The sequence below is a fragment of the Papio anubis genome, chromosome 13 (assembly GCF_008728515.1).
Source record: "Papio anubis isolate 15944 chromosome 13, Panubis1.0, whole genome shotgun sequence".
In the NCBI taxonomy this organism is placed as follows: domain Eukaryota; kingdom Metazoa; phylum Chordata; class Mammalia; order Primates; family Cercopithecidae; genus Papio; species Papio anubis.
In genome coordinates this window covers 102,355,970-102,370,949 of record NC_044988.1, presented here as the reverse complement: position 1 = coordinate 102,370,949, position 14,980 = coordinate 102,355,970, and the positions used below count along the sequence as shown (strand labels likewise).

Sequence of the window (14,980 nt, the reverse complement as noted above, 5' to 3'; positions counted from 1 at the left end):
TCCAAATGGGAAAGAAAAATAGTAATAATAAAGTTTCCTTTCCCTCTCTGCCGTTACTGTTCTTCAGGCCTGACCTTCATAAGAAGACCCAGAGTAAACACAGCCTTACTGAAATCCTGCGTTCGGAATACTCAAGTGGCATAGAGCCTGGCGTCGCCAAGGTCAAAAAGCAAAACGCACCCGGAGAGCCTGGTAGCCGGCCCCTGCGGCCCAGTCTGCAGCCGACACCCTGCTTTGGCCATGGGAAAACATTAAAATGGAGAAAAACCCAGAAAGCTTTACAGCAGGACAGCAAGACTTCCCAGAAAGTTTAAAATCTCTCTGGGTCTTCGAGTGGATCCTGGAAGCCCTGGGTGGCAGTAGATTGATGTCCTGTTCTTGTCAGAGGAGCCTTGTGAAAAACAACTGCTGTCTTTCTCTGAATACCACGTCCCCAGGAATCAGAGGGGCCACAGCCCTTTTCCTCCGTGGGAGGCCCTGGAGCCTGATAGAAATCAGTGGTGTGGGGCACCATAGAGACTAGCCAGCTCCCGATGGAAGGGGTCTGTGTCTTGCATTGATCCCGTCAGTACCCGGCACTCCCTTCACCCAGGCGCTGACATGCCGGGGTTGAGCTGGCACTCTGGGACGTGGTATAAGAACGCCTTGTGTGTCAGTCTGGAACGGGGTTCATTGCTGCTCTTACCTGTGTTCTGAAGTTTCACAGCTTGACTTCAGCCTACCTATCAGTACATACATTGGCATGAATTTTGTGAATTAGGGTGTTAAAAACTGGAATTGAATTTGTACAAAGAGAGAAGAAAATACAAAAAGTTTTTGGGCTGGGTCAAAAAATACGAATGTGTTTTCAGGCTCGTGATCCCTCTTATTTTCCTCTGGAAACATGAGATTGCATTTACATGCACTGTTCCTTCTTTTATGTCCATGGAAAACTCATTCGCTCAGGCTAATTGATTTACTGTTGGCTTTTTATTATTTGCCTTTGAAGTCAAAAGGCCCCAGTATCCCAAGCTTTTTTTCCCTATCAAATCCTGTCTTGTCTTCAAGAAAGGTCTGGGGGTCTTTGTATTGTGACCCAGGCCACAGCTGCCCCCCCCCCCCCCCCCGCGCCCCTGCATTGTGTTTTCTGGGAGGTTTGAAAGAGGCCCCCTAGAGCGTATTGATTTCCCAATAAATGTAAGATTTGGGCACTTGCAGAGGGGTCCGAAGAGAAAGGGTTGAAGGCCTCCACACCACTGGGCACCACTCCTGTCCTCTCCGCTGTCTCTTGCTTTCTCACTTCCCTTTTCCTCTGCAGTGACGGTGCCACCCTCCGTGGTCTCCCCAGGACCAGTGTTGAGGCACCACTTCAGCAGATACCCCTAGATCCATGAAAGGCCTAGGTGGCCACGAGAGGGTGGTGAGAGTTGGCAAAGTGGGCCTTCCTGCAGGGACCACGGGGGATCAGCATCCTTGCCACCGTTCTAGACACAGGTGAATGTCAGTGGGCACCCACACCGGCAGGGACTCCAGTGTGAGGGCGAGGAGGAGCCTACTGAGACTGGATCCTCTGCAGGTGGAAAAATAGGACCTTCTCAGAGTTGGCTGTCACATACAAATTAACAGGGACTGTTGGTGAAGTTTCTAACAATAATAATTTAAAAACAACAACCCTGTAGCACATGTCAGCGTGACTTTGGGCAAATCTGCCACCTTACTTTTATTTCGATGTGTAATGGTTCACATGATTTGGATGAGAAAAGGAGGGTTCAAACTTTATAGACAAAACCCAGCTGTGTGAAAAACAGGATTAATGCCAGTGATTGGGGATGATCAAAGAGAAACCTGACTTTTTCTCCCCCTAGTACTCATTCCACTAAAGGGCGAACTGGCAGAGTTCTGCATGCCTGGGGGGAAAGAGGAGTGCTAGAATCGTGCATCGTGTGAGTGACGGTCATTCCAAGATCAAAACTTACACACCTCATCTGCTAACTCTTACGGTGAGGGTTTCTTGCCATAGATGCTATGTGGGTCTAAGTAGAATCAATATATTACCCCAGTTAATAAAGAAACATGGATTTAGCAGATTTAAGGTTAATATTGTTTAAATTTAAATAACCTTAAAATAAATCTCTTTCTCTTTTATTACGGCTCTTGACAGATTATACATTTCAGACATCAATTAGGCAAAGCTTGAGCCTAATTCCACTGTACATACTCTAATTTTTGTGTGTATGTTTAACCATGCCTCTTTTTAAAATTTCCCAAACTTACCCACGTCTCTATATCGTAAGCCTGGTTCCCATAGTTAGAGTCACACAGAATTTGGACATTTAATAGAATGTTGCCGCCTAAAAGCGTTTCCCCCAAGTGGGCTTGTAGAATGTTTTTTGGAATCCAGAACATCCTCATGTTTGCCACAGCCTTAGCAGTTGACGGGCCTCATTCTCACGCACTGAAGGTCAGAAAGCCCTTGCTGAGAGATGAAGTCAGTGCTGATGTGCAGACAGCCCCTTCCACTCTAGAGAAGCAATGAGCCAACCAAATCTCAGTAAAGGACTTTTTTTTTTTTTTTTTTTTTAAAGCCCAGTGGGTTACTTTGATTTTTTTTCTTTTCCCCCTGGAGTGAAGGGAGGAGAACTTTAGGGAAGAGGGAAGTAAATGAGACCTTTCGGAGCAGGTATCTTCCCAAACTGCCAGGGGCCTCCCCGCTTAACCCTTCAGGCCACAGTCAGTGGAAGCCATTAAAATCCGAGCATTGCTTCGTAGAGACACAAGTTGAAGGCTTTTCCACTGGAGAAGTTGCCCTGCTTGAAAAGGGTTCTTAGCTGGTCTTGTTAAACCTCTCCCCTGACCATTAGACATTATCTCTTAATCCGCTCCACAGTAGGAAGAATCCAGAGCCAGGCCTGTCAGTGTCGGGCAGTGGGCACCCTGAAAATCAGCTCAGGTTCTCAACTTGCCCCAGTCCTCAATTTCCCTTGCGACCAAGGGCCAGCAGGGAGCTCTCAACTTCTTTTCAGCTTTGTTGCCCCCTCCCTGTGGAGTCGACGTTTATGAGGGGGAATGGGTCAGTGGCGCAGCGGGAGAAGATGCCTTCTCAGCCCTCTCCTATTGTCAGGCCTGTTGGGGTCCCACATTTATTCTTTTTTTCTTACATGAGAGCTCGCCCAACCTCAGGGTTGGGAACAGAAACCAATTTAGCTTTCTAAGTGGGTGGAAGGCAGGAGCCCACCTCACTGCAAAGGTTGTGAAGTTATTATTGCAGATGGGATGTGCAGGACAATTTAAAATATTCTAATTATAAACTTGTAGGGAAGCCTTGTTCTTCATTAATGTAAGATATGAAATCGCCTCTGAGGTACAAGGACAATTACATAGTTGAGAATGTGTCTGTGGTTTGCGCTGCCACTGTGTAAATGTGAGGGTGGTTGCTACCGTCTATCTCCTTCACTTTCACAAAATGAAAAGCACACCAGTGCAAGTTGTCCTTTGATAGATTTTTAATATGATTTTAAAGAGTTTTGTTTGGTCTCATTCTTATTCAATGAGATTAATTTAAAGCACTTATCCCCTGGGTTTAAGTCAATCCATGTAGGATTTGGGCAGGGTTTGTTGCATGGGGGGTTTTGTTTGCAGGAGGCTATGAGAGACTCCTTTCCCACTTCATTAACCCTGAGTTGGGGACAGTCTCCCCTCGCCCCCCACCAGAGCCAGATCTGGGGATTTACCAACCCCCATTCACATGCAAAAGAACTCGAAAGCCGAGGGGCTCCTTGACTTAATTAGCTGCTGTGCATTTTGCAAAATCAGAATAATACCCTTGCCATCCCAGGAAAGAAAGCTGCTGTGCGCGAGTGTTGGGGGGCAGGGAGGAAACAGTAGCGGACCTGGCTGTGGGTCTGGTTTTCGAGAGGGGTTATAGTCTGAACACGGCCCCCATCTTCAGAGAAACCCTGCCCCCAAACTAGAGCCCCCCAAAACTTCCCCGCCCTGAGGGTTAGCGAGCTGCAGGTGGTGTGTGGGAGGGAAGCACCTGCGCCCACCTCCCCAGAGAGGGAACAGTCTCAGGTGACCATGGCCCTTTGAACGTGAACTGGAAGCCTCGAGTCTGACTCGGGACTTAAACCCCTCTCCCCTGAGATGCTAGAGCTGCGGTCTGGGGCAGCCAGAAGAGATGAGGCAGACGCTGAGATTTGGCTCCCCTCCGGGTCTCATTTCCAACCTCCTCCCGGGGTAAAGGGGAGGTGAGAAGATGTGGGAGTGGGGCTTTACCCGATGTGGCGTCTGGTTCGCAGCGAAGGCGCGCGGAGTCCTGCCTGGTGCGGGAGGCCCGGAGGCCGGAGCCGCCTTGGCGCCCGTGAGCGTCGGGAGCCCGAGCGCGGCCGGACGCGGGGCGGAGGGTGGGAGTCATGGGGGGAGCAGCCTCGGAGCCCATCTGTCGGCGCGCGCCCGGCGGGCCGGTCACCAGCTGCCGGGGCCCTTGTCGCGGCCAGATGAGTCGTCTCGGCGCGGGCCCTGCAGGCCGGCCCGCAGCCGACCGAGGCCCCGCGTTGACCCCCGCCTGTTCCGGCACGGACCCTCGCCCTGGCCCTCGGGACCGTCTGGGAGCCGCGAGGAACCAGATGGAGACAAGAGGGGGAGGAGGGGAGGAACGGGCTGGCCTCGCTGTAGAGATGGGAAGACTGAGGCCAGGGAGGGGAGACCCCGGCTCCAGCGAGTCCCATCGGCCCCCCGCGCACGTCCACAGCACCGGGGAAGAAAAGGGGGACAAAAATGTTTCGTTACTGAGGATGGAAGGAAACTGAGCCCCCATGAGAGGGATGGGAGAGGGGTTGAGTGCGGACCGAGCGACGGGAGCGCGGACAGGCGCCTGGTCATTTGTAAGAAGTTTATTTCGACATTTAAAAAAAGAGAGAACCCGAGAGGCCTGGCTGCCCCCGGACCGGGGCTGAGGCTGGGGACTGGGGTCGGGGTGGGTGGGCAAGCCCCCTCAGCCCCTTCCTGCCCCGCCTGGGAGTGGGGAGGGCACAGGCCACAGACTCACTAATCCACGGACACGGTCACGGGCTCATGGTTCACGAATAAATAACTTCATATACACTTTGCACACGGTATGTACAGCTCAGCCGCTGGCCCAGGCGCTCGAAGGGTAGGGAGACGGGACTCCGCACTCCCCTTCTCTCCCTGGCAGGGGCGCGGGGAGAGGGCCTCTTCTCCACCTGGAGCGTGGAAGGGTTGTGGGAGAGAGCGAAGCCTGGGAATCAGTCGCACCCGCTCCTGGGGAGAAAGGGGCGCCTAGGGAAGCCGGCAGAGGCTGGGGGCGGGGAGGGGCAGAGACGCGTATGTACACCCGGCGGGTGGGGGTGGCTCCCGCACAGAGCGGCCGCGAGAGAGGACGCCGAAGGGGGGACTAGGGAGACGCAGTCCGAGGTCCGGGCCTCAGTGGACTTGGCATTTGGCCCTTCGGGGGACACTGGGCTGGGGCGCCAGGGAGGGCCGGGCAGGGTCCGCTCCCTGGAAGGGGCGTCAAACCCGCGCCCTCAGAAAGGCGGGAGGAAGGGGCCACACCGAGCCCCCGGGAAGAGGCCCCGGAGCGGGCGGGCGCCTCACCGAGGCTGCGCAGCGCGCGGGAGGACGCCGGCCAGCGGAGGCAGCGGCGGGGGCGGCTCGCTGGCGCCCTGGAGTCCGTGGATGAGGATGCGGGGCACCAGAGGTCTCTGGAGAGCGGGCGGCGGCGCGCTGGGGCCGCGGTACAGGTAGAGCGCCGCGCCGGGGTCCAGGTTGGAAACCAGACTCTGCGGGTAGAAATAAGGCGACGGGAACATCCGCTGGAGCGCTGAGTAATTGCCTGCCTCCGCCAGCAGCTCCAACCCGACGGCTGTCTGTCGCTTCCATTTAGTCCTGGGGGCCGAAATAAACGCGCATGGCGGGATCAGGGCTAGGGCATCCAGGGACCCCAGCCCCTCCCCACTGCTTGGCCCAGAGAGGCCAAAGGAGTCCAAGAGGGATCATACTCATTTGTTAATAAATAACCGAGTGCCAGGCACCATCGCACGCCTTACATGCATCCTCTCCTTTTATCTTCCACCGGCCTTCCGTGGCTCTTACCCCATTTTACAGAGAGGAAAACTGAGGTCTGGGCCAGTTTTCAAAAAGGAGCCCGGGTTTTGAGCCCAGGTTTTAATCCCTGCTGTCTGACCCCAAAGCCCGGCTCTAACTGCACCTTACCCTGCCCAGGACATCGCAGAACGAACCCTTGGGTAGAAGGGTTCCTCCCTGCAGGTGCCTCTTTATGAAGGTGGGATCACCCTGGAGAGGGCTGCGGGGATGGGGGTGCTCTGGTCAGGGAAGGGAATGCGGTTGATTCCTCTGCAGGCTGGCCAGGCTGCAAGCTAGCACAAGCAAGCGGGCCTGAAATGGCAACCGGAGAGGACGCATTCCCGGCTTGCACGCCCTGCCGGCCGGAGCAGGCTGCACCTGCCACCCTCCAGGGCTTGCAGTGTGAGCCCTGCACACTGTCTGGCCCCAAAGTCCAGAGGCCTTGGCCAGCCAAAGGCCTGGGGTTTGGAGAAGGCAGGCCTGGAGCCCAGGCTCACCTGCCAGGTGAGGCTAGGCAGACCAGCCAGGGTCCACTAAGGTGGGCTCAGCCACACCAGCCCTGTTTCCCTCCCTGAATTATTAATCATCATCATAATTGTGTAATTACTGTAACAGGCCTTAATTATTGATGCCCGGAGCAGTAATCAGTATTTATTATTAATGGAGCGATGTGTTCTGAGGCTTGTTTATGAAAAGCACCATTCCTGCCTCTGCTAAGAGTGTGCGAGTGACTGTGGGGCTGAGTGTGAGTGCGTGTGTGACTGCAAGTTGTATTGATGTGTGCGTCAGTGTGTCGCTATTTGGGTTGAGTGTGTGGATGCGTGTATGTTTTGTACATGTGCACCTAAGTCTGGTGAGTGTGTTCGGGAGGGAAATTAGGAAACAGGTTCAAGTCTAGTGCCCCAACACCAACTTCCTAGTCACCTTGTCCCCAAGGAGCAAGGGCTTGGCCAGTTCCCCACTCACGTTTTGGGACCAGAAAGTCTGGGGAGACCTGAAGAGCCTCACAGAAACTCAGAGGCCCCTAAGGCATCTGCCCGGTCTGGGCCAGGCTTCAATACCCCAAGGGCCACTGCCTGGCTGTCCTCTTCACAGGCTTCCTGGGCATCAAGACTGTCACCCTTCAAGGGCCTGGGGCTTCCAAGACCCAGGCTGATTCACGTGGCGGCTCCAGGAACACCCCCGCCAACTCCGGCTGAGCTAGGGCAGGACTTGGATCTTCAATGGCCTATGTGTCTGTCCACCCATCTGGGAGAGGACTGACTGGACACTGGAGACCAAGTCTAATCTCATCTCTGTCCCTCACTGTGGGGACTTTGGGCAGAGCCTTCTCCCTTAGGGCCTCAGTTTCCCACTTTTACAGAATGGGGGAGGCTCAGGAGCGCTCCCTTAGCACCAACCTGTAGACTCCTGGTCCCCTCCAGGAGCTGTGAGGAAAGGGGAAGTTCCCTTTCTGCCTCTACCCGCGCAGTCGGGCCTCACCTGCGGTTCTGGTACCAGGTCTTGACCTGCGTGTCGGTGAGGTTGAGCGAGGCGGCGAGTTCCATGCGGTCCTGCACGCTCAGGTACTTTTGCCTCTCGAAGCTGCGCTCCAGCTGCGCCAGCTGATGGTCAGTGAAGGCCGTGCGCGCCTTGCGTGGCTTTTTCAGGCGCACCGGGGGACTGTCCCTGGAGCTGGAGATCTCGCGGTCGCCCTCCTCCTTCACTGCGGACACAGCGGCATGTCAGGGCCCGGCCTCGCAGCCGCCGCCGGTGCCCTCCCGCTCCTGCCTGTGGCGTTTGTGTAACCGCGGCTTCCGACAGCGGTGGTTCCCCGACACCCAAGCTCGCGGGGGCCGCTCGGAGCCGGGACCTCTGGGGCCCCGGGAACAGGACATGAACGCTGAGGGGAACAGGACGGCGGCGGGAGCGCCCGAGGCCGAGATCCCCCGGGCAGCTCCGAGTAGAAAGAACCCGAAGCTGGGGAGATCTCCAGTCCCTGCGCCGCGCTCGGCGCTCCGCCCGCGCTCCCTGGAGGGATAAACGGAGCCGCGACGATGGAACCGGAACCAGCCTGCCAGAGTAGGGGAGGGGGCCCAGGGTTTCTGGCGGAGTGAGCTCCGCGTCTGGGCCCCAATTTCCCCGGCTGCGTCCGTGACAGGAAGGGAGGAAGCTGAAGGCTGGGGTCTGGGGGGAGAAACCTGCGTGGAGGGACAAAAATCTGCTCTCCCCGGAGCCACTCTTTGTCCTGAAGGACAGATCATTGTGTCCCGCCTGGCGTTGCCCTATGTGGATACGAATTCATAGTGATGATTTCTCCCGACACAGGGCGCTGGGCGGAAGGCGCCGGGTCTGCGAGCGCCGAGCACTTGGAGAAATAAGCGACTCTGCCACCCGGTTGCCCCTTGGGCGCAGCGCGCATTGCCCAGGTCTGCGTTTCGTTGTCATTACATTGCTCACTAACGATGGCTCCTGCTACACCTGCGTAGCATCGTGTGTTTACATCCCACAGTCAGGACAGAATTGCACCGGGGGCACAGCTCCTGAGTTCGAAGGATAGACCTGGCACGGGTGATTTCTTTATCCCAAACACTTTCGTTCGGCTTTGACTGCACAGAAAACACTTAATCGAACAAGCTAAATGCTCACTCTCCTTCTCCCTCTAAAGCAATTATATAACCAACTAGACCATTTCCCCAAAATTGGCGGCTCAGACTGGGGCTTTACCCCAACCTACTCCCTTTTTTCTGTGTTTTCTTTTATGGTGGAGTTTCATTGTGCCTGGCGTTTGCAGTGAGAGGGTTCAGCTGAATGCAAGGTGATTTCTCTCTGTAGGAAACAATAATCCGGTTAATTGAGCCACTAGGGATCGAGACTTTTCAACTGAAAAGGCAGCGCTTCGCTGCAAGGAGGGCCTGGCATCCAGCCTGGTGAGCCAGGAGAGCTCAGAGGAGAAACGGCGGCCGGCCGGCTAAGGCTTTCCACCTGCCTCCTCCAGGCTGGCACCAGGCTCTCCCTGCCGTATGGGCTCCCCATATTTGGGCATGGCCACCATCAGGAGAAGGGGATGTGTTGGGTTGGGGGGACTTGAGTTCTGTCTGTGCAGACAGATAGTTTAAATAAGTTTGAGGAAACGATCATCCAAATCTCAAACTTAATATCGTACCACTCTTACTTTTTGACCTAATTGCCTGGACTACTTAATGAAAATCCCCCACTTCTCAGGGACGAGGTCTGCGTTGGAGGTCGGGAGGTGTTGAGTTTGTGGTGTCAGGAAGAATGGATCACCTAATGGGGCTTTTCTTCTGTTCCCCCTCCAGCGTGGGCTTTGAATACACCTTCTGTGCCTGCTCTGCCTTGGCCTCCTCCTGGATAGGCTCAGCCCAGGGGGGTACTGGCTTCCCAAACTCTGGTTCTAGAGGCTGCATCTCAGTGTCCCCGAGTTCCAGGCCCATCCACCGACCCTGCCTGCTGGGAACAAAACTCTGGTTTGGGTTCTCCATGGACCTTGGATCCAGCCGCTAGTGTCGCTGACCGCCTTACTTCAAAGCTGAGTTTTGGCTTCTTTAAATATTATCAAAGAAATGTTGTTTGAGGAGCCTTTGATAGCAGAAACTTGGGATGAGGCTGACCTTCCCCCATGCCCTCCTTGAAGGAAATGACTCAGCTTGGAAGGCGGCTGGAGAGTAGATTAGCTTAAATGCTCCACGGACTGGCTCGGGGTGTCTGTTTCTGAGCTCTGAAAAAGTCACCTCCATGTTTGAGAAACGCTCCAGACAAGGCCTGGCTCCCTGGCCCTGCTTCTTTTTTCACTAGGGGCAAAGGCAGCAACACCTGGGGTGGGGGTTGGGCAAGACCTTCTAACCCCTTCGCTCCAAACCTATTTAAGCGATATGTAGACAGCCGGCCCTCGTCACCTCCGTCACCTCCCGATCAGATATCCTCAGAGACAGGAGAAGAAAATTGATATTCTAATTATCTTAAACGAAACCTGTCCTCAAAATCCTTCCTGAGGGCAAAGAAATAAAAGGAGGCAAGGACCAAACTGTGTTACCATTGCCAGTTCCAGCCATTAGCATGGGCGGTGGAAGATTCGTGCCCTTTGCTCTAACTAAAGCGGGGCCGTTCTTGTTGCAAATGGTAAATAATAACCGTGATGTTATGAGTATATATTTACATTGACTTCCCCCTCTTTCTCCTCCCCCTTCCCCATGCCAGTCTCTCTCCAGGGCAAGTTTTCTTTGCCTCTCTAAGCAGGCCCCCGCGGGGAAGGAGCAAGGGCCACTGGGCAGGTGCCGGCCTGTGGGCACCCGCATGCCTCTAGATCTCCTCCTGGCTGCTCTGTTCAACCTGCCTACTTTCCAGGCATGGTCGGCACAGCCTGGCTGAAGGAGGCTCGGCCATTTGTGTGGGGGAAATCAAGAAAATGGGATGTGCAGTCGGACCAGTGAATTTCGGTTTGGAGTTAGGACATATCCACAAACGAATTATTGGTTGGGAGGAGAGTGTCAAATGAGCCTTCCTAAAATTTTGTGAAAACTTGGTCCAAATAGGGATCAGGAGGTACGGCACCAGGAGGGGGGTGCTGTTGGGGGAGGGGGCAAGACAATAAAGAAGTTGCCCTTACAGGGAAATTTTGTCTCTTGAAAAGATTTCTGGGAATCAATTATATGCTTGAAAGAGCTCTGAACAGCCTCTGCCCGCTCCGAGTGCTCTGCTAGGGGCTGTCTCCCATGAAGCCCTCATACTCCTCTTCACCTTCTGCCCCTTGACTTCTTCCTTAGAAAGAACTTTTTGCCTCTGGTTTTGAGAAACAGCTAAAGTGGAGGTAGTGGCGGGGGGTCAGAAACAAAATTAGGAAATTCTTTTTTTTTTTTCTTCCCTTTCTCTCCTTCCTTCCTTCCTTCCTTCCCTCCTTCCTTCTCCCTTTCCTTTGAACCCTGATCTCATCTCCTTGGTTAAGATGGGATGAAAATGGAGCAAACGACACAAAGATTCATAGAGGTAAAAAGAAAAGTGGAGAGGCAACAACCCCAGTGTAGCGGCAGACAAGGCCGGTTACTCAGGAATCCCTGGAACTTGCATAAAACCTGGAGTTGGTTGGTCAAGGCACTTAAAATCAAATTCAATGAGAGCCCTTGGTGGGAGGGTGCAGGGTACTGCCCTCTCCACCAGCCCCCTGACCTGCTCCCAGGAAGCTGCCTAGCTGAGGTTTCTGCTTTGAAGTGAGTGCCTCTTTTCATGACTCACAGGACCGGGATCACACTGGGCCAGTTGGGAGGAAAAACCCATTTTCTCTTCCTGTCTGGAAATGTAGATTAAAAGGCAGAAAATTCTGACTGTTCTCAGGGCTCCAGCTGAAATTTTTCTGCTATATTTTCACTCTTATAAAGCAGAACCCTTTGAGTCTTCCATTGCTTCTGCAAGGTTTCTTCCTAGAGAGCCACTGGCCTGATTGGAACCTGCTCCTGTCCCCCAGCACTGCTGGAAGGGCAGGGGTCCCAGTCGAAGTTTAGAAAGTTTGCTTCATGCATTTTGGGGAAGTCTCCCCGCGGGCACACAGTATCCCTCCCCTGCCCCCACTCTCTCCACCAGACTCTTTGTTACTCAAAGGCATAACCACAGGACTGGCCGAAATGTTCCGAGGAGAACTACTGCTCAACCTGAGCCCTGGGGGAGCCCCCAGGTGAGCGAGTGCGTGTCCTGCCATGTGTACTCGTTTTAAATGCCAGTTTTTAGATACATAACATTCCCCCAAGTTTTCACCTCCTGCTTTCTTACCTTTATACTCAGAGTCCGATGAGGCGTTGCTGCCACTTTTGTCCAGCTTGTCTCTAAAGTCCTCCCCGGCCTTGGCCGCAAGGCGGCCCCCAGGCTCAGGGGCTGCCGGCTGCCCGCTGCTAGAGTAGGGTGCGCAGGCCGCGAGTGGTTTGCAGTCAGCAAGGATGTCCCTGATCAGAAAGGAGGAGGTGACGGTGCGCGACTGGGCCGGGGCTGAGAGCTGCCCGGGCTGCAAGTGGGAGTCCAAACCTGGGCCGGATGCCCCACCAGGCCGTGGGGTGCCCGTCTCCAGACAGTCCCTTCCTGGAGAGGCTGGCGAAGAGCAGTCGCTGCTGCTCTCTGAGCGTGGACTCAGCTCCAGGGGCGAACGGCAGTCCCCAAGCAAGGGGTCCCCCTTGGGAAGGGCGGGGCTGCCCGCGCGGTGGGAGAGAATGGAGTCGATCCCAAAGCCATTGGAGCCTTCCATAGCCAAGCTGCGACCTGTCCTCCCCAAAAGCTCCCCACCCACCCCCAACCCCAGCCGCCGCTGCCCCTGCCCCTAGCTGCGGGCTGGCATGGGGAAGGCGGGCAGGGAGCCTGCGGGCACCTTGGACGGAGTTCAGCCTTGGGGGAGCCCAGGAGCTCTGGGCCAACCTCCTCTGCGCATTAGATCCAAAAGGACTCAGTGCGTCTTCTGCAGCATCGCGCCGAGCCGCCGAGCCGAGGGGGGGTGGTGGGAGTGTCAGGGAGGAATGGGAGGGAGGGCGCGCCAAGTTGGGGAGAGCAAAGGGGGAGACGGACGGCCCGAGGGCCCCTTGGCACAGAAGAAACGCGAGGATGTTGGAATCTAAATAAAGAATGGCGTTTTAAAAATCCAAACCGCACGCTTCTTCCAGGCAAGCGGTGGCTGAGGGTGGCGAGGTCAGCACCGCGGATAGCTGCGGGCCCGGGCCCCGCTAGCAGCCGGCGGAACGGAGCGCACCTGGAGGCATCAGCACCGCGGAGAGCGGCGGAGGCGGCTGCCAGCGGCTCATGAAGCTCCACCTGGCCAGGGAGGTCTTCTCTCCGCGCCCTCGCCGCTCCGGGGGCCTGTCAGCACCGTGGACAGCGCCTCCCTGCTCCTCGGCGGCAGCTCTCTGCCGGTCCGCACGCGCCTTCTCCTCCCCCCCTTCCTTTAAAAAATGAACTTGTGTCACTTTTACTTTGGGTCTGGGTTTTTTTTTTTTGGGTTTCTTTTTTTTTTCGTTGTGTTGTGTTTTTTTTTAAGGAGACTCGCCCACGTGTCCCCGGAGTGATGACGCTGATTGGCTCTGGCCGATTTTGGGGGTGATGTCACGGCTCCGCAAGCCGCTGCCCGATTCCCTTTCAGTTTGATTAAAAGAGACACTGAATTAATTACCGCACAGACCCAACTGTTTACCGGCGATTTCCACACGGTTTGCTTTCATTAGGCCGGTGACGAAGCTCCTAATGAGGGTGATTAGCCAAGGGGGGTACGGCTGGCAGGGAGGGGGCGAGCCGACTGCTGCTGCGGTGGGCTGGGATGTGCGCTGGGCTTTTTTAGCGTTCCCCGACCCTTTCCCACAATTATTCCAATTATTCGTCCGCAGGTCTGTCGTAGATCCTTTTTCTTCCCTCGTTTTTCTTCCTCCAGCAGCAGAAAGGGACTAAACCCAGCGGAGAAAGAAGTGTGTGGTGTGTGTGTGTGTGTGTGTGTGTGTGTGTGTGTCGATAACCCCTTTTCTAGTGTGGGGAAGAAAATTCAAGTTATGTTGTTTGCAGCATTTCTGTTGGGCTCTCAGTGTTTCCCTTGTAGGACAATTTGCAGTCCTGTCTCTCTGGCCTCTTGGGACCCTGTGGGCCTGGCGGGGGTGGGGAAAGCCAGGTGTCTGCCCGGGAAGTGACCAGACCGATGGCTTCACTTCAGGGCGAGATTGGAGGACTTCACTTCAGGGCGAGGTTGGAAGATCTTGTCTGGGGCGTTAGGGAGACCTCAAGAAATGCGTGTGGCTCAAGGAAGGCAGCGCAAGGGACAAAGAAAGCAGTAACCCGCCCAGCCCCGCTGATGGTCTCTCCCATGGGCACCTCCTGAGGGGCCGGTGCTGTCGTACCTCTGAACAGGACCCGCGCAAGAGCTTCCGAGTGCGAGTGTAGACGCCTGCTAACGGCTTCTTATTCCACGCAGAGCCAGAGCTCGTCCAGGGATGCATTTTCAAGGCAACTCTGGAAACGTGGCCTTTTCATTGTGAATCATGCGACCCCTCGCCCTTCCCACCCCGTCAAGGGCTCCAGTCCAGCGCCTTTCTAGGGTCAGCCCCGTGTTGGGGCCCAGGACCGCGGACAGATCCGAAGTGTGTCCCGGGCCTGGATCCTCTCTGCACAGCCCCAGGGATCACAACCCAGGTCTGCGGTGGAAAGGGCTTTCAGAGAGGAACCCAAACGCCTTCATCGAGGCCGGGCGGGTCAGAGGCGTCCTTTTACCCCCGCAGGCTCGGGAAGCCAGGCCTTTCCAGCCCGGCCCGCACGCCCCTGCCACCATCCCCAGCCCCCAGGAAACTACCCCAGCCCCTACGTCGGGCTCAGCGACCGAGACCGCAGCGAATCGTGAGGCACCCTCATGCCCTCCAAACCCTGGCGTGGTCGGGCGGAGCAAAAACTTCCTCCTCCCTCGGGCTAGGTCGGCGGTGGCCCCGCGCCCGGCTCCCCGCGCTCTCCCCCTGTGCCCGCCGGCAGATTGGAAGCGGCCCCGCCGCCGGCCGGGCTGGGGGTGAGGACGGGCGGCTCCCGGGGGATGGTGGCCCGGCTCGGCTGCAAGCTGTCGGGGAGGCGGGAGGGCGGGGACCCAGGCTCTGGATCGGCGGCGGCCACTGCAGTGGGCACCTCCCGCGGCGGGCCGGGCCGGCCGCTCATTTCAGTTTGGTGGATTGGGAGGGGGCCATAAATCAAGAGGAGAGTGGGCTGCCCTGGCTCTTCCAGGCCAGTCCCCAGCTTGGCCTTGCTCCTGCTCTGGGCGTCTCTGGAGACCCCACTTCCCTCCCCATCACCCACTCCTCCCCTGTTTCCCAGGCCTGCACCCGCATTCCCTAAGGAATCTCATCTTCCCCGGAGCACCGAGATCCTCACTTAGATCGACGGCGAGCCCCCTCCGCCCCACAACCCG

The 14,980-nt window shown here is 56.0% G+C and overlaps 2 protein-coding genes across 2 annotated transcripts in view; one reads left to right on the top strand and one right to left on the bottom strand.

Moving 5' to 3' along the window:
- The window catches only part of DDX31 (DEAD-box helicase 31), an 81,063-nt gene extending 77,588 nt beyond the window's left edge, over positions 1 to 3,475 (top strand). Inside the window, 1 exon segment of the mRNA XM_009187952.4 lies at positions 68 to 3,475. Within this exon segment, the coding sequence (XP_009186216.2) occupies positions 68 to 314 (247 nt within the window). The 3' untranslated portion in view covers positions 315 to 3,475.
- BARHL1 (BarH like homeobox 1) lies at positions 3,465 to 13,028 on the bottom strand. Its single transcript, XM_003911157.5, has 3 exons — positions 11,842 to 13,028; positions 7,564 to 7,786; positions 3,465 to 5,883 (listed from the first exon to the last, which is right to left on the bottom strand). The coding sequence occupies exons 1-3, from the start codon at positions 12,305 to 12,307 to the stop codon at positions 5,589 to 5,591; spliced, it is 984 nt and encodes a 327-aa protein (XP_003911206.1). The 5' UTR covers positions 12,308 to 13,028; the 3' UTR covers positions 3,465 to 5,588.
- Between the last annotated feature and the right edge of the window lie 1,952 nt (positions 13,029 to 14,980).